We start from the raw sequence: 18,410 nt of genomic DNA on the forward strand, positions 1-18,410 counted from the left end.
TTCTCATTGTTAACTTCTCTTTTGAGCTTCATTTGCATGTGGGTCAAACAGCTCAGCATCATGACATTAACAGGAGTTAGCCTGAAGTTCCAGCAAGCTGCACTTTTTTTTCTTTTCCCAAAGAACAGGTGGGTGCATGTAACAAAACAGAAATGAATGCAGCGTTTCAGACGTTTCCGAGTGGAAGAAGGAGTGTCTGCTTTCAAACACGGACTGAGAGCTGCAGGTGATGTTTAAGCCAGACTTTATGCTGACTCTGATCCCGTGTCAGTCAGCCGGATGCAGTCTGTCACCATCCTGGAGTTAACTATCAGAGTATGAGAACAACACCTCAAGAAAGAACTGATTCAGAACATTTTCAGCAGCTTCTGATAGTTTCAAACTCATTCGCCATCGTTTTCATAGCAGATTTGCCATGAGAGTGTTTCAGTGTTTATTTGTTCCACATCTTTTTAACCAGACATGACAGAGCAGGATGATGAAGTTCAGTTCAGTATTTAGCCAGTATGTCAGTATTCTACTCTACTAGTTCTTTTAAAGCTGGCAAGTAAAGAGCTTTGTCCTTTTCCTTGACACGGCAGTAACAGCCGTCTCAGGTCCAGATTTCCTCCCACTGCTTCTGTTTCTGCCTTTAATATTTCAGCTCCATTCAGCAGCGAGCTCAAAGCCAAGATGGAGTGGAGGAAAGGACCCAAGCCAGTTTGGTGAGCAGTGACAGCCTCGGTGTAATTCCTACTGCAATATTAGCTTTAACATCACTTCTTCCAATAAAAGCACAAACGTTCATGTGGAAGCACACTTTCCTCAACCAACCGGAGGAAACTACCGTGCACTTCTGGATATGTGGGCTGAAAACTTCTCCTGACTGCTCCACTTCAGTGTAAAGAGCTTCGATACTGGCTCCAGTTTGGCTTTAGTTAACTAAAGAAGAATGTTTTGTGTGTTTTTTCCAGAGTGGGTTTCTTTGCTGGTGGGAACTGTGATGGCTGTTTCATTGGCTGGAGTTGTCGTGTTGCTTCTCTGCAGAAGATCCAACCTGTCAGGTCAGTACACACTGTGCATGCTGCAGAGCTGCACAGCTCATCTCTGTCCACACCATCCTGTGGGTCAGGCGGGACGCTGCAGCTGGCGGCCTGAGCGGATCTGCAGAAATGTGTCTCAACACTCCGTCTTCTGAAAGCAGAAAACGTGCAGACACTCCTGCACATGATGGAGCTGAACGGTGTGTAAAACCAGCTAAAACAATAAAAACAAGACACGGTGATTCTTAAGAAAAGGGTGTAATAATCATCTGCATTAAAAGGTAGTGTGGAATTCTTACAGATCAAAAATTGTGGTTTGCTACAAAAATATATTCTAGGCTGCTGCAGAAATCCCAGCATCATGACAGAGTACCAAACATTTCCTGGTGATGGAAGCCGACCCACATTCCAACGGCCCACAGGTAAAGTCTCACACACTATATATTAAAGTCATTTCACTACAAACAGTTACTTTCCTAATTACATCATTCACGATGGAATAAAAACGTTTCCATAAAACTAAGACCCCAGAGAGAAGCTGCTCCAGCAGTACAGCGCCGGAGTGGTGCACCAGTACCTGTGGTCAGTTTAAAGTAGGCGGGAGGCGTCCCCAGCAGAGGAAACTGGACCAGTCTGAGTAACCTGACTCCAGAAACAGCAGACTGGTTCAGGAATCAGAAAATCAGGACTTTGGGAGGGAACATCTGGAGTGGACAGAACAGAAAAACGATCCTGAGTGAAGCGAAATGATTTAGTGTTTCTAACGTCTGCTTCGGGGTAAAACGGCGTCTGGCGACATCAGGATGTTCTGAGGATCCTCTGCAGAAAGCCATCTGTCCCTCCTGTAGTGAGATGAGATGAAGGCGGTAGAAGCTGGTTCCCTGCTGAGGGGGGGGGGGGGGGGGGGGGCTTGTGCTGGTGCTGAAAAAGGCCTCAGAACGCGGTGTGGATGGCAGACGTCTTCAGGTAGTTCAGGACTGAATGCTAGTGAGCGTGCTCGGTGACAGTGTGTGGTCTTCAGGCACAGCTGGTGGTCTCGTACAGCCGCCGTCATCTTTAAACTGCTGAGCGCGAGCAGGAGCCCCGCCACGCCGCGCCGCCGCTGGAGTCAGTAGTGGTTGTTAGCTAGCAGGAGGCGCCCACGCCTCACACACGTCTCTTCTCTGAGGACACACCGGGAACACTGATGAGCTGCACTACACACACAACACACACACACACACAGGAGCAGGAAGAGCGGCGCCAGTCTCACCTGACCGGAGGACTGGCGCCGCTCAGGCGGTCTTCACATTGTTCTCCAGAAACGACCTGCAGACAACAGAAACGGCTCCGTCAACACCTGGAGACGTCGTCGTCGTGCAGCAGCTTGTAAACAACCACCGCTAACAACGAGCTCCCTCCCAGCTTACTGGCAGGACACCAACATGATGGTGGGGTTACTGGGAAAGTGTCTCCAAGCTCAGAGAGGACTGAAAGTTTGTCCTTAAACTCCGACGGTCCAGAGATAAAGGCTCCAGGAGCTGCAGTCCAGCACGCAGCACAGGGTCAGAACATGTTCAGGCAGAGGCTTCTTCAGGTCTGCTGCAGGACAGGATACTGGGACATACTGGGACATTGTGGGACGTCAGCTGGTCCTGGTCAGGACGTCACAACACAGCAGCTGCCAATCACAGTGCTGAATAACTGCAGATATCACCCAGATTGTGCTCCAAGCAATCTGGAACTATAATTATTATTATTATCTATCATCTCAGGTTTTGGTAACTTTAACAGGAATATTTTTCTGTAGACGTAGTTTGCACGTTCCCTGTTGCCTCCAGTCGGACGTACGACGGCATCATGTGACGTCATCTCAGAGTCACCTCCAGTTTCTGAAGCTCCAGTTTTATTTCCATGGATCACACCAACCAGAGATGTGAAGGTTAAAAACAAAACTGAGGCGGGCAGAAAAAGTGATGGTTTTATCGAAATGAAGATTTTTTCCATCCACAGATGATTTCTGTGTTATTTTGTGTTATTCATGTTGTCATAAAGCAGGTAAAAAGTTGTGCCTGGTTGTAGTAAATCCTGTTCATGTGGTGTTGAACGGGAAGCAGCCGTGGTGTCATCAGGACTTTACTGGGAAGTAACGGCTTTAACACAACAGCAGACCTGCTCAAGCCTGATGGGAACTTTGGACCTCTTTAACGCCAGACATGAAGCTGGAACTGGGGGGGGGGGGGGGGTGTTTCGGCATCATGTGGAGGAGGTGTGACCTGACTCTGCATGAGAAACGGAGGATTCTGGAGGCAGAGGAACTTACGTGTGCTCTCCCTCCAGCGACTTCTGAATCTCCTGGAGAACGTCTGAAAGAAAACATACGTCTGTAAACATGACGTAGAAAAGACCTGCAGCAGCAACTCAGCCACAGACAGAGCCGAGCTGAAAGGAGTCACGGTGAAATGAAGCCACATGACGTCGGATCAGGTGTCCAACATCGTGTGTGTGAGCAGAAAGCTGGCGGAACGGTTACAGACAGAACAGAGACAGAGCGCCTGCTACAGGACGTCCTCTGGAGTACTCACGCTCGTCATTCAGCAAAGCATGCTCCATAACACGTCTAGCTGCACTTTCTGGAACACACAGGCATCACATCAGTACACACAGCCACACACAGTGTGTAGAAACTACAGACTATATTTAGAGATGGGCGGAGCCTCCGTGACGCCACCCGTAGGTTTCTGCAGAGCTGAAGTGAAGCTCGGTGGGCGGTTCCTACCATCACCATCTTGGCAGGGGCATGCGTGTCGTCTCACCCGGAAAATACAAATATGGACAAAGAGGTGGAGCTGAGAGGGGGGCTGTGAGCGTCATGGTGGATGATTAACATTAAGCGAACTCCGAGCTTTCTGTAGCTAAGAGCTAACTGAGCTAACCCGGAGATAACAGGAGATAACAGGAGCTAACCAGCTAACGGAGGTAAGCGGGCTAAAGCTAAGTCACGTTGTTAACCGGTTAAAAACCGCGGTTGTTCTACGTTCTTCTGACTTGAAGCAGGAGATCAGGTACCTGTCAATCAAAAGGACACGCCCCTAAATATGCCGAACTTCGAGATTAAATTACTTTTAAACGGGCGAGTTAGAAAAAATTCACTCCCCCCACAGTTGTCATGAAGGTAAATCTGACCTGTTAAACCTAAAATGATTTTTGAACCAGGCTGTAAACATGTTTATTTCTGCTGTAAACATGTTTATTTCTGCTGTAAACATGTTTATTTCTACTGTAAATATGTTTATTTCTGCTGTAAACATGTTTATTTCTACTGTAAACATGTTTATTTCTGCTGTAAACATGTTTTTCTGCTGTAAACATGTTTATTTCTGCTGTAAACATGTTTATTTCTGCTGTAAATATGTTTATTTCTGCTGTAAACATGTTTATTTCTACTGTAAACATGTTTATTTCTGCTGTAAACATGTTTATTTCTGCTGTAAACATGTTTATTTCTACTGTAAACATGTTTATTTCTGCTGTAAACATGTTTATTTCTGCTGTAAACATGTTTATTTCTGCTGTAAACATGTTTATTTCTGCTGTAAACATGTTTATTTCTGCTGTAAACATGTTTATTTCTGCTGTAAACATGTTTATTTCTACTGTAAACATGTTTATTTCTGCTGTAAACATGTTTATTTCTGCTGTGAAGTTGGTCTTTTTAACATGGGAGTCTATGGGGATCCGCTGTTTTGCAGCCCCTAGTGGATGAAGGGGGAACTGCGGTTTTATGCACTTCTGCATCGGCTTTACTTTTAACCGCCGGAGGCTCCAACCATCTTTAATATATGGTCTGTGGTAAAAACAGGCAGGCAGCACATCAGCACAAGCACATACTGGAATTCCATCCACAACACATGGTGGTCATGGCTGCACATGCACCAGTCTGTCAGACCTCCTCCCCCCCCACACACACACACGTTTTACCTGCATCTTCAGCATCCTGAGTGTTCCTAGGAGAACAGAGGAGAGAAAGACGTGAGAAAACCTCCTTCAGAGCCAGATGAGCCTGAGAAGAGTCTGGGTACCGATGAGCGGACGGAGCTCCATGATGGTTGGAGGCGGCTGGGGGGCGGGGTTCCTCCACCAGACAGCGAGGCTCCACCAGGCAGCGAGTGGACAGAGAGAAACGCTCAAACTCAGACGGAGAGATAAGATAGAAGCCTGAAAGCAACAGAGAGAGCATGAGGAGGATCAGAGGGCTGGTTTCAGGTTGCGCCTCCGGGTAGACACTCTGATGGTCCAGGAGGAGGAGCTTTACCCTGGCCGTGCTTGGTGAAGACGCAGGAGGCGATGCCGCTGACGTCCTCTCTACGGATGCAGGGGTACTGAACCTGCATCTTCACGTGCGGCAGCGACACGGCGTGGACGTCGCCCTGATTGGTCAGAACCAGCAGGCCGCTCTCGCCGTAGTCCTCCGTGCGGTTACTGCCAAACCAGGCCACGCCCACCCGCCGTACTCGGGAGCCGTCGACAGCAGTCAGTTTCAGCTTCATCTTCGCACTCACCTTCGGCAGCGTGAACACCTGAACACGACAACAAACGGCGTTCACTATTACTTCTCCCCACCGACCCAAACCTGCAAGTTCCCTGCCTGCTCCTCCGTGCACGCCTGCACCTCCGTGCACGTCTGAATGAAGGCTGCAGATGGAGGAACGCAGCTTCACCATCCATCAGCAGATTGATCCTCACCGATAACATTTAGTTCAGCTGATCGTTGGAATCGAACCGTAATCAGATCAGACGTTTGTCTGCTCTTCATCACTCTGTGTGTGTGTGTGTGTGTGTGTGTGTGTGTGCTGGACCTTAAACTGCTCCTCAGAGATGACCAGGACGTGGTGTGAGCCCTGCATGTCAGGCGAGCGAGCCAGGTCATGAGCCACCTCCAGCGGCTCGGGGAGGGGGGCTCCGTGGCCGTCCAGGACCACGACGCCGACCACCGGAGCGCGGTGCATCAGCTGGATCTCCTTGGCTGGAAGGAAGGTGAGCGGGCGTTACGACAGAGGCAGAGAGGAAACGTCTGAGCCGCGGTCTGAAGCTCTGGCCTCACCTGGCTGTGCAGAGACGGCTTCGTCTGCTCGGCGCTCTGCGGCGGGGAGGCGGAGCATGTAGGCGAACACGGAGCCCCCGTTAGTCCCCGCCCACAGGGAGGGGGAGTGATGAGAACCTGCAACAGCAGAGGGGATGAGACCCCCCCAGAGGTTAGTGAGAAAGGCAAAGCAGCAGTTCAGCTTCACTCTCACTTAGACATGCAGTTCATGCTGGGAGGGGGGACTTTGGTTGGGGCAGTACAGGGAGGACATTGGGGGGGTTACGGTGAAGGGATGGAGGTGACTGGGTGGGTGTAGGTGGATGTGCAGCAGAAAGTCTAGACCAGTGTTTTTCAACCTTTTTTGAACCTGAAAAATCTCAAGGCACACCACAAACCTAAATGTTTTTGTTTTTAAAGTCTGTATTAATATAAAGTCCATCTCCTCAGAGCCTCTTGAACAGACACCAGATAGAGACAAGAAGCAATTTTATTATCTTTCACCAGGGCCTGTTTGGATGAACACAGAGCTGCTTTTTAGACTAATTAGGTGAAATTGGGGAATTCTTCAGTACACACCTGATGATCTCTCACGGCACAGTGGTGGAAAAACACTGGTCTAGAAGCTGGATTCTAGTGTTTTCTATGTGATGTATGTCTGTTTCCTGCTTGTTTCTTGTCTATATTCCTCTTTCCTGTCCCTGCCGGTCCGATCCAGCAGCACTACGGAGATTCCCTAGTAAACACCTCTTCAACACAAAGATAAGAATTCCGGTTAAATGTCTGCAAAGCGTTCCTGCGGCCGACAGAACGACTTTTCTACTCCTGCACTGACAGACAGACGGCTGGCAGTGCAGGACCCTAGGGATAGGGTCAGACAGACGGACAGACTCACTGTCTGCGAGGAAGGTGTCGGCGAAGTACAGCGTCCGCACGAGTCCGGTGAAGGAGTCGTCTGAGGAGCGGGCCTCGATCTTCCTCTGGACCGGAGCCAGCTCCATCTCAGCCAGTTCAGCCTCCAGACGAGCGTTGGCCTCCTGGAGCTGCTCGGGGAGACAACACTCAGACACGGAGGGAGACGACTGCATGTGAGCGGCGGCGGGACGCTACCTTGGCAGCATTGTTGACGTGATGTTTTCTCAGAGACACTCGGCTGCGTCGGATTCTCCTGAAGGACTGCCGGAGGGACTTCTTGATGCTCTTCACTCTGGACAGAGGGCCTTCCATCGCCAGCTGGTCGCTGGGGTTTAGCGTGCACCTGGAAGAAGAAGAAGAAGAAGAAGAAGAAGAGAGGATGTGACATCATCATCATCAAGACATTTCCATGAGGTGAAGATCTGAAAGAATCGTTTCCATGAGTCATGACGACGTGCAGCATCTTGACTCCACCATCTCCAGCCTGCACGTCGCTGCTTCTGCTCAGTTCGCTCCTCTATCTGACCTCGGAAAGCTCCTCCTCCACGTCTGCTTACTTCACAAAGACGTTGTTCTTCTGTTGGTAGTCGAACAAGCCAAAGCCGTGGCTGGTCCCGAAGGCGACCAGCTTCCACTCCGAGTGTAGGGTGAGGGCGGTGACCACAGCGGGGGGCTGGCACTGGACCAGGCTGAAGGGCTGGAAGCCTGGAGGGAACGTCACCGGCTCCTCACGCACGTCCAGCTGAGTGTGGCCCTAACACAGAAACCGTTACAGCACTGAAGTCGCTGTGAGCCACAAGACGCACAGAGAATTTCATCACTCAGACAACTTTGTAGGAATAACAACAGAGAACAACGTGGCGGAGCTTTTCCTCATCTGCAGGTCGCTGTGTCAACCGGCTCCAACAGCGTTCGTCACAAACGTCAGACCACCATCATTTCACTTCTTTCTGCTCCTGATTGGACGTTACCGTCAGTTTAAGCTCTCTGATTGGTGGAAAGTCTGACAGGAAGTGTCTTCATCATCATGTCCAGGTGAAAATAGAGGTCTCTTAGCAACATGGTAGTGATGGTGATGAAGATGTGATAAATAATGGTGGATTTACCATCTAGTCTCTGGATAAACGCTACATGTGTCTGGACTGTAAACATTTCACCAGTTTTAGCCTCTCTACACTGGCTCCCTGTTAAATCCAGGATAAAGTTTAAAATTCTTCTCCTCACATATAAAGCTCTTCATGACCAAGCTCCATTGTCCATAAAAGATCTTATAGATCCATATATTCCAAATAGAGCACTTTGCTCTCAGACTGCAGGTTTACTGGTGGTTCCCAGAGTCTCAAAAAGTACTATGGGAGGAAGGGCCTTTAGCTATCAGGCTCCTCTCTTACCCCTCCCTGAGCCGTCACCTTATCGTGGTGGGGGGGTTTGTGCGTCCCAAAGATCCTAGCAGCTATGTTGTTGGGGTCTTTATGCCCCTGGTAGGATCACCCATGGCAAACAGGTGTCTAGGGGAGGGACCAGACCATGCACGGCTCACAGACCCCTATGATGACCACAAACCTGGGCATAAATGTTCCCTTGCCCGGACGCGGGTTACCGGGACCCCCCTCTGGAGCCAGGCCTTGAGGTGGCGTACGAGAGCGAACGTCTGGTGGCCGGGCCTTTGCCCATGGGGCCCGGTTGGGCTCAGCCCAAAGGCTTACATGGGCCCCACCTCCCGTGGGCTCACCATCTGCGGGAGGAGCCGTAGGGGTCGGGTGAAATGTGAGCTGGGCGGCAGCAAGAGGCGGGGACCCTGGCGGTCCGATCCCCGGCTGCAGAAGCTGGCTCTAGGGACGTGGAACGTCACCTCTCTGGTGGGGAAGGAGCCTGAGCTTGTGTGCGAGGTTGAGCGGTTCCAGCTAGATATAGTTGGACTTACCTCGACACATGGCTTGGGCTCTGGAACCAGTACCCTCGAAAGGGGCTGGACTTTCTTCCACTCTGGAGTTGCTCATGGTGAGAGGCGCCGAGCAGGTGTGGGCATTCTCATCAGCCCCCAGCTTGGTGCCTGCACGTTGGGGTTTACCCCGGTGGATGAAAGGGTAGTTTCCCTCCGCCTCCGAGTGGGGGGACGGGTCCTGACTGTTGTCTGTGCTTATGCACCGAACAGCAGTTCAGAGTACCCACCCTTTCTGGGGTCCTTGGAGGGAGTGCTGGAGGGTGCTCCTTCTGGGGACTCCATAGTTCTGCTGGGGGACTTCAATGCTCACGTGGGCAATGACAGCGAGACCTGGAGGGGAGTGATTGGGAGGCATGGTCCCCCCTCTCTGAACCCAAATGGTGTTTTGTTATTGGACTTCTGTGCTCATCATGGATTGTCCATAACAAACACCATGTTCCAACATAAGAGTGTCCATATGTACACCTGGCATCAGGATTCCCTGGGCCGCAGTTCGATGATCGATTTTGTAGTCGTATTGTCGGACCTGCGGCCACATGCCTTGGACACTCGGGTGAAGAGGGGGGCGGAGCTTCAACTGATCACCACCTGATGGTGAGTTGGCTCAGGTGGTGGGGGAGGAAGCCGGTCAGATCTGGCAGGCCCAAACGTGTTGTGAGGGTCTGCTGGGAACGTCTGGCTGAGTCCCCTGTCAGAGCGAGCTTCAACTCCCACCTGGAGGCAGCTGATGGGTACCGACAGGCTAAGCGTTATGCGGCTTCGGCTGTCGCCAAGGCAAAAACTCGGGCTTGGGAGGAGCTCGGCGAGGCCATGGAGAAAGACTTCCGGACGGCTTCAAGGCGATTCAACGTATCCTCATTACTGCTTCGTATAATATCTACGAAAAACTATGTTCAAAGTTACGTAGGATTTGCTACGTATTTCTAGCTACCAGTGCGCCTGTGTAAGCAGAGCAACCAGTGCACCTGCGCACAGCAAATAAATGCCATGACTGTAGTTTTTCTAAGTTTCACACCCACTCTTAAGCTAGGGTTTGGAAAACACGTATATGCTTCATGAATCAAATACCTAATAAAGCCGAACAAGTGGGTATCCAATGTATAAATATGCGTTGATCAAGGCAAATATGATGGCTTATTTGAGATATATAAACAATTATAACATTAAGTGGATGTGGCCTGGTCAATCTTCCACAATTTCATTGGAAATAGGTTCATAATATGACACTTTTTCTTCATATTTCAAATACAAGTGACAGCCGAACTCGTATTTATTAAGTGACGAAATGATCTGTGATGTGAAACAGAAAATATGTGCCTGAAATGAAGATACTGTAGCCCAACCATCCATAAAAATACAGCTTTAGCGGGAAGTAAATGATTGACACCCCGTGCAGCCAATAGAAAGGGGAGAAAGTAAGAACAAAAAACCCTTGTGCTGTTGAACAATACTTTACACTTTGTTTTATTTTAAACATCTAGCAATGCAGCCGATACCGAAGAGCTTAAAAGCTTTACAGTCATAATCAGCGAGACACGATGCATTTTACTCAGACTTCAACGTGTTTAATGCTCCTCCTGGGGACAGAACCATAGACTGAAACGTCACGTGATGAAAGCGCCTGCTCAGGATTACGTTGGAAATGTACGAATGTCTGTGTGTTACTTTTCGTATGAGATTATACGAATGATTTGTGAGAGGAGCCTGGGTGATTCTGGTCCACCATCCGGCGGCTCAGGAGGGGGAAGCAGTGCTCCATCAATACTGTGTACAGTGGAGGTGGGGAGCTGCTGACCTCAACTCGGGACGTTGTGGGTCGGTGGAAGGAATACTTCGAAGACCTCCTCAATCCTACCAACACTTCTTCCAATGAGGAAGCAGAGCTGGTGGACTCAGGGGTGGACTCTCCTATCTATCTCTGGGGCTGAAGTCGCTGAGGTGGTCAAAAAGCTCCTTGGCGGCAAGGCCCCGGGGGTGGATGAGATCCGCCCGGAGTTCCTTAAGGCTCTGGATGCTGTGGGGCTGTCCTGGCTGACACGCCTCTGCAGCATCGCGTGGACATCGGGGGCAGTACCGCTGGATTGGCAGACTGGGGTGGTGGTCCCCCGGAGGGTGTGTTCCAATTACAGGGGAATCACACTCCTCAGCCTCCCTGGTAAGGTCTATTCAGGGGTCCTGGAGAGGAGGGTCCGCCGGATAGTCGAATGTCGGATTGAGGAGGAGCAGTGTGGTTTTCGTCCTGGTTGTGGAACAGTGGACCAGCTCTATACCCTCTTTGGGGTTCTGGAGGGGACATGGGAGTTTGCCCAACCAGTCTACATGTGCTTTGTGGACCTGGAGAAGGCATTCGACCGTGTCCCCCGGGGGCCCCTGTGGGGGGTGCTCCGGGAGTATGGGGTACCGGACCCCCTTGTACGAGCTGTCCCGTCCCTGTACGACAGGTGTCAGAGCTTGGTCCGCATTGCCGGTAGTAAGTCGGATTCGTTTCCGGTGAGGGTTGGACTCCGCCAAGGCTGCCCTTTATCACCGATTCTGTTCATAACTTATATGGACAGAATTTATAGGCGCAGCGGAGGGGTTGAGGGGATCCGACTTGGTGGCCTCAGAATTGGGTCCCTGCTTTTTGCGGATGACGTGGTCCTGTTGGCTTCATCTGGTCGTGATCTCCAGCTCTCGCTTGAGCGATTCGCGGCCGAGTGTGAAGCGGCTGGGATGAGAATCAGCACCTCCAAATCTGTGACCATGGTCCTCAGCTGGAATAGGGTGGATTGCCCTCTCCGGGTCGGGAGTCAGGTCCTGCCTCAAGTGAAGGAGTTTAAATATCTCGGGGTCTTGTTCACGAGTGAGGGAAGGATGGAGCGCGAGATCGACAGACGGATCGGTGCGGCGTCTGCAGTAATGCGGACTCTGTGCCGGTCTGTCGTGGTGAAGAAGGAGCTGAGCCAGAAGGCGAAGCTCTTGATTTACCAGTCGATCTACGTTCCTACCCTCACCTATGGTCATGAGCTGTGGGTCATGACCAGAAGAACAAGATCTCGTATACAGGCGGCTGAAATGAGTTTCCTCCGCAGGGTGGCCGGGCTCTCCCTTAGAGATAGGGTGAGGAGCTCGGTCATCCGGGAGGAGATCAGAGTAGAGCCGCTGCTCCTCCGCATCGAGAGGAACCAGATGAGGTGGCTCGGGCATCTGGTCAGGATGCCTCCTGGACCTCCCTGGTGAGGTGTTCCAGGCACGTCCCTCTGGGAGGAGACCCCGGGGAAGACCCAGGACACGCTGGAGGGATTATATCTCTCAGCTGGCCTGGGAACGCCTCGGGATCCCCCCGCAGAGTTGGCAAATGTGTCTGGGGAGAGGGAAGTCTGGGCTTCCCTGCTTAGGCTGCTGCCCCCGCGACCCGACCCCGGATAAGCGGCACGAAGACGAATACGAAGACCCTCTCTTATGGAACCAGCTTCCACCGTGTGTTCGGAGGCAGACTCTCTCCATACCTTTAAGATCGAGCTGAAAACCTTCCTTGTCCATGATTCTTATAGTTAGGATATGAGCATCTCCTGAGTTTCTTCATGTCAAAGGGGAGTTTTTCCTTCCCACTGTCGCCACGTGCAGCTCAGGATGGGGTATTGGATCCAAGTCATGACTTGATGCAATCAGTTGGTTTCTGTTGTAGACTACGTATGAACTGGCTAGTCTGTAAAGTTCCCTGAGACAACATTGTTGTGAAGTGACAACATTGTTGTGAAGTGGCGCTATACAAATAAAGCTCAATTAAATTTAATTAAATGAAACCTCTGTAGACCAGCTGGAGGGTCACATAACCATCACAGAGTTACACACTGTCGTTACACTGATGATGATGATGATGATGGACATTCTGGGAGATCCCAGAAACGACACCCAGCTATTGGAGAACCAGTAAAGCTTGACTGGGTGTGACGTGTCAAACTGGACCTCCCTGCCTCAGACCGTGTGAACTGGTAATGGTTAAATGTGTGGCGGGTCGGAACTGGGATTTACCTTCCAGCGGAATCCCTCTTGTCCCTGCAGCAGATCTACAACTTTAGCCTCCACCGTCTGCTCTGCCGCCTCGTCATTCAGCTCCAGCACCAGGATCTGGACACATCACTGAGCTATAAACACAGCCTTCCTGGTAATCTGGTGTAAGCATGTCTGCGTTACATGGTAACAGGAAGCCTGTACTGACTGGTTTAGATTATTTAGCTACAACTTATTTTTACTCATTTCCAATGTGTATTTGTACCTTTTACCATTTCTATAAACATTTTTTACTCTTTTTATTCAGTCTTTAAGAATAAACACTGAATCCATCAGTATTAATGAAATGAAGATTTTTAAAGTGACTAAACACACACAGCAGAGAGTGTGTCCAGTCAGGTACCTGTCCCGCCGTGCCTGCCACCGTTAGATAACCGCTGTATTTACACAGGTGGATCTTCTGGATGCCGAGCCTGGGGTCATCGCTGTAAGGGTCAAAGCAGCCCACCTGGAAACACACAGAAAGTCAGAACAGCGGTCTGGAAGATGTTGGTTTGATTGAAGATGTCCCATCAGGCCTGAAACACGCAAGTGTTTAGAACATGTGGAGCTGAGGAAACGTCTGAATGTTCCTTCTGTCGTATCGGACACAATCAGTGAAAACGCTGCAGCTCCAGCCCTGAAGGAGACTCTCTGCTGGTCGGCTGGGTTTTGCTTCACCAGCGTCTGGTTAATATACATCTAATAAACCAGCGTCTGGTTAATAAACGTCTAATAAACCAGCGTCTGGTTAATATACATCTAATAAACCAGCGTCTGGTTAATATACGTCTAATAAACCAGCGTCTGGTTAATAAACGTCTAATAAACCAGCGTCTGGTTAATATACGTCTAATAAACCAGCGTCTGGTTAATATACATCTAATAAACCAGCGTCTGGTTAATATACGTCTAATAAACCAGCGTCTGGTTAATATACATCTAATAAACCAGCGTCTGGTTAATATACGTCTAATAAACCAGCGTCTGGTTAATAAACGTCTAATAAACCAGCGTCTGGTTAATAAACGTCTAATAAACCAGCGTCTGGTTAATAAACGTCTAATAAACCAGCGTCTGGTTAATAAACGTCTAATAAACCAGCGTCTGGTTAACCAGTGTCTGGTTATTAAATGCCTAACAAACTACTACCTGGTTAACCAGCATCTGGTTCATAAACGTCTGGTGAATAAACATCAACATGTACAGACGTGAAATGGATACATTTATATAAATTTATGTACTTTTGTTTAGAAACACAGTAAAACATGTGAACATGGGCTGTTACATCACGGTGACATGTTTACACAGAGGTTTTCTTTTTTCATGGATCACTTCAAACGTCTTTAAATTTCTATGAAATAATTTCCTCATTTCAGCCAAAATGTTTACTCTCGGCACCACCTGGTGGTCCCACAGCTCCCTGCACCTGCCTGCAACTGGAAACCAGTGGAATCTGGTGGAATCCAGTAAAAATGTCACATATCAGACATGAAAGAAGGAGTTGTTTAAACTGGGAGGATTGTGTGATTTTAATGGACAGGATGGGAAGGTCTCCAGCAGGAATAAAACACACTGATCAGTCGTATTGTTTCATGTCTGACATCACACACTGGAAACGCCACCAGACTGTCCCTTTGCTTGATGTCAGCTCCTCTTCCACCTGTTGGGTGTCCTCCTCACCTGGCTTGCCCCCCCAGAGGGAAAAGAGCTCATTAATCTGCCGTCTGGATCAAACTAACCTGCTACATTTTTCCCTTCAGCCCCTGTGATCCTAATGTATCTCTGTTTTTATCTGTTATAAGGTGAAAAACTGGCTGCATGGCCTGAGCTTCAGTCCGGTTCTGTGTTCTTCTTTTGTCATTATTTTTACGTGTCTGTATGTCAAACCTTGGACGAGCTGGCTTGAACCTTCCCCTCGGGGATGAATAAAGTAGCTTTGATTTGATTAAATGAAAAGAGCCTATCGGTAAAGGATCGGACCCAGCAGGGTCCTGCGGTGGCGACATAATGACTTTTCTGAAGGTCTTGCTGGCTGTAGCGGGGGGGGGGACTCCACTGTGACCCCGTATGAAGCAGAAACAAGACGCACCTTCCTGAACGGCGGCCACTCGCCCTCCGTGCTCTGGTTCATGTTGTCGTTGGGGTCGGCGTCCGTGTGGAAAACTGCAGCCGTGCTCAGCTTGTACATGGGAGAAAGGCAGACCCCTGATGCGTCCCAGAACCACACCGTTCCATCCTCATGCCTACATCGACACAGCAGAGTTAGAAAGGTCCGCCGCAGGCCGGGCTGGTGTGATGCAGTGCAGCAGTACCGACCCGGTGAGCAGCAGGTCTCTCTGTGGAGGATCGGGGGCCAGGTTCTGGCCTCCCGTTACGGGCCACGGCTGACGGAGACAGAGGAAATGGAGGTTTAACAGTAAACATGAAGGAATGTGAGCAGAACCAGGGTTAAGTATGACCAGCAGCCTGCTGGGGGCCGTCCCCGTGTCTGGACCCAGTTAGGCCCCGCCTTCTTCACGTCTGACACACTGGGCGACTTTCAGCGAGGTGTGTGACTGACAAACACACACAAACAGACTCACTGATAGTGGCGGGAAAATCCAATCGAAAAATCGGGATTTTTTGCTTCACAATTCTAAAATCAATTTTTTGTTTAAAAAGAATGGATTTTTTTCAAATGAATAAAAAAAACAGTATAAAATTTTAGTCTTTTTTTGGTTTTATTATCTTTTTACGTGTCTTCTTGGGCATTATAGCTGCAGAATGATGGTCTTTCTGGCTTCTGGGTTGTTTTTTCCTCTTTGAAATCAAGAAAATAATTAGCAAAAAAAAGTTTTATACATTTGTTTTTAATCTACAAAGAATTGGGAGTTGCAATTCAAATTGAATTGGCACCCAAAAAATCGGAATTGAATGGAATCGGGACAAAAGCGTATCGTCACAGCCCTACTCACTGAGTCCTCATGTTGTTCCCACCGTGTGGAACCAGTACCTTCTTCAGGTCTGGCTCAGCTGTGGCTCCAGGTGAGCCAGGTGTCCTACACACTAAATAATGGCCTCAGTGGTAGATGTGATACATAACAGCGTTGCCTTGGAAACTAATGGCGTTGTCATGGATCTCTGGATGGTGGAAACTGTGACAGGAAGTGTCTTCGTCCTCATTTCCAGGTAAAAACAGACGTTTCTGAACAAACAACACATGCTGTGGCTGGATTGACTTTTAGATTGACATTTTCTTCTTTGTTTTTTAAGTCAGATGCATGTTGGTGGACTGTGGGCTTCCTGGATGGGGAAAAATACCTGGAAAATGTACACAGATCAGCGGAAGGGCCACATATCCATCACAGCGCTGCACGTCACTGATCCGAGGAAATGGATGAGGTCAGGAGGCACCTGATGGAGATCTGGGGGAGTTTGAAGGGTTGAACTAAAAACCCTTAAAAAGTTTGTTCTCCTCATGGGGAGTCTGTATCGTGTTGAGGGGAAAATGGAAAAGCACCGTTAACGAAAGCAACTCGTGTCATCACGCCGTCCTACGTCTCTTCCAACACAAACGTTGGTGCCAAAGGCGCCAAAACACATCTTTTGTGTTTTTAGTGGAAGGAAAGCCGACTTAGCCGGATGTCAGGGTGCATGTTGGATTCTCAGCGCGCGCCCTGATGAGCCCCGAAGCGCCGGCATACGGGGCTCTCTGCTGTAACAACGGCTGGCAGACAAAGAGTTACAGATTAAAGTCCTGCAGGACGTTTACCTTTTTAGAGTAGTGTGTAGTCTGCAGAGCTCCAGCAGCAATGATCCTCTCCCACAGTTTGAGGGGGATGGCAGAGACGTGGTGGGAGCAGGTGATGGCTGAGCTGTGCAGGGGGACCAGGTACGGGGTCTGAATGACCGGCCAGCCTTCCGACTGCAGGTCAATGACCACCAACTCCTCCTCCACCAGGACCACCAGAGCACTGGGGTCTCCTGCAGGACAGGACACAAGCCGGCCGTGAGCCGTGTGCGACCTGAGAAAAGATGCTGAAAACAAATAATCAGCTGTTTCTGTTTTATTCTCATCAGTTTATGAACCGAACCCAAAACGAGCCGCCTGTGTCTCCCTGGAACCTCCAGCCCGGCTTTTCATTTAGCTTCACAGACAGAAACAGACGGCACGATGAAACCCTGCAGACGTCTCCGTTACAAACAAGAACCTCAGCAGCTGCTTCCAAAGCTCCAGGTCAAACTGCTGCAGAGGAAACAGCATGAAGTCCAGAGAAGTCAGAGACCCGGGAAGCATCCTCACACCAACTTTGGCTTTGCTTTGAATGAGAGCTTTTTGGTGGGAAAGAATCTTAAAGGGTGTAAAAGAAGTGGAGCCGCTTCCTGTCACAGCTTGTTGAGTCGCCACCGTCACTATGAACCTCCAAGGAAACCAGCAAGAGCTTCATCTCCATGGAGACGAAGCAGGAGCTTCATCTCCATGGACACAAGCAGGAGCTTCATCTCCATGGAGACAAGCTGGAGCTCCATGATTCATGTCAAACAAACGCAGAGTCACTGGAGACACATTGTCAGAGTTTTTAGCAATTGATTAAAACTTTTCACCACAAAACAGCTAAAGTCATGTTCTGGTTGGCAGATTTCTGTCCCACGGTGACCAGACAGACGTCTCTGTAACCAGCAGCCTTGTTCATGAGGAGACATGATCAGAAGCTGTAGGTGGACACTGGTCTCTGGGGTTTGAACTGCATTGGGTTTGTCCAGGAGGGTCTGGTGTCTCGTCCACACCCCCAGGTGGACCTGGATGTCTCAACATCATGTGACCGTATGGACTGAACACGCCTGTTCATTTGTTCCATCCCACTACAGGTATTTTCTCCATCAGTGTCGTGTGTGTGTGTGAGGTGAGTGTGTCCTGCCTGTATGCTGGGCTCCGTCCCGGATGACGAAGAAGTCGATGATCCTGGAGGTGAAGTCTAAAGCCACTTGTGTTTTACTCTGGATCACCGTGATGCAGTGGCGGTCCCCGTAGCTGGCTCTTGGCATGCCGCCGCTGAACAGCAGGAAAGGAGGCCTACACGCGCACGCGCACACACACACACCCACACAGGATGAAGTTCAGCTCCAGGTGAATGTGCCGCGAGGGCTGAGGCAGGCGGCGGAGGACTCACCCTTTTGCTGTGGGAAGCTGAATGATTTTAGAGATGGCCTTGCAGGGGAAATGTCCTGCAGCAACAAGAGAAAAGGATCATGGCTGCTGGACAAACACGTCCACGTGTGGCAGTGCATCATGAAGGGGACAGCTCTTCCTCCTCACCATAAGGAATGTCAGATTTCTCCTCATCCTCACAGACGTCGTCTCCTCCCACCATCCATCGACAGTAGCTTCCATCGCTGTGAGAACTCAGAATGTAGCTTCCATCCTCCGTCCACCACATGCTCTCCAGTTGCT

General features: G+C 49.8%; 1 protein-coding gene across 1 annotated transcript in view; it reads right to left on the bottom strand.

Moving 5' to 3' along the window:
* Window positions 1-1,355: 1,355 nt before the first annotated feature.
* Window positions 1,356-18,410, bottom strand: part of llgl2 (LLGL scribble cell polarity complex component 2) — a 48,809-nt gene continuing 31,754 nt past the window's right edge. The window contains exons 8-26 of the mRNA XM_079260310.1: window positions 18,276-18,408; window positions 18,130-18,184; window positions 17,878-18,032; window positions 16,731-16,942; window positions 15,296-15,363; window positions 15,069-15,222; window positions 13,341-13,445; window positions 12,959-13,054; window positions 7,557-7,753; window positions 7,195-7,342; window positions 6,980-7,127; window positions 6,106-6,222; window positions 5,861-6,027; window positions 5,317-5,581; window positions 5,084-5,219; window positions 4,983-5,008; window positions 3,325-3,367; window positions 2,275-2,330; window positions 1,356-2,185 (exon numbers count right to left, since the gene is read on the bottom strand). Of these exons, the coding sequence (XP_079116436.1) occupies window positions 2,297-2,330; window positions 3,325-3,367; window positions 4,983-5,008; window positions 5,084-5,219; window positions 5,317-5,581; window positions 5,861-6,027; window positions 6,106-6,222; window positions 6,980-7,127; window positions 7,195-7,342; window positions 7,557-7,753; window positions 12,959-13,054; window positions 13,341-13,445; window positions 15,069-15,222; window positions 15,296-15,363; window positions 16,731-16,942; window positions 17,878-18,032; window positions 18,130-18,184; window positions 18,276-18,408 (2,259 nt within the window). The 3' untranslated portion in view covers window positions 1,356-2,185; window positions 2,275-2,296. The remainder of the gene's footprint in view (window positions 2,186-2,274; window positions 2,331-3,324; window positions 3,368-4,982; window positions 5,009-5,083; window positions 5,220-5,316; window positions 5,582-5,860; window positions 6,028-6,105; window positions 6,223-6,979; window positions 7,128-7,194; window positions 7,343-7,556; window positions 7,754-12,958; window positions 13,055-13,340; window positions 13,446-15,068; window positions 15,223-15,295; window positions 15,364-16,730; window positions 16,943-17,877; window positions 18,033-18,129; window positions 18,185-18,275; window positions 18,409-18,410) is intronic.

This window comes from Telmatherina bonti (genome assembly GCF_933228915.1).
Source record: "Telmatherina bonti genome assembly, chromosome: 21".
Taxonomy (NCBI): Eukaryota; Metazoa; Chordata; class Actinopteri; order Atheriniformes; family Telmatherinidae; genus Telmatherina; species Telmatherina bonti.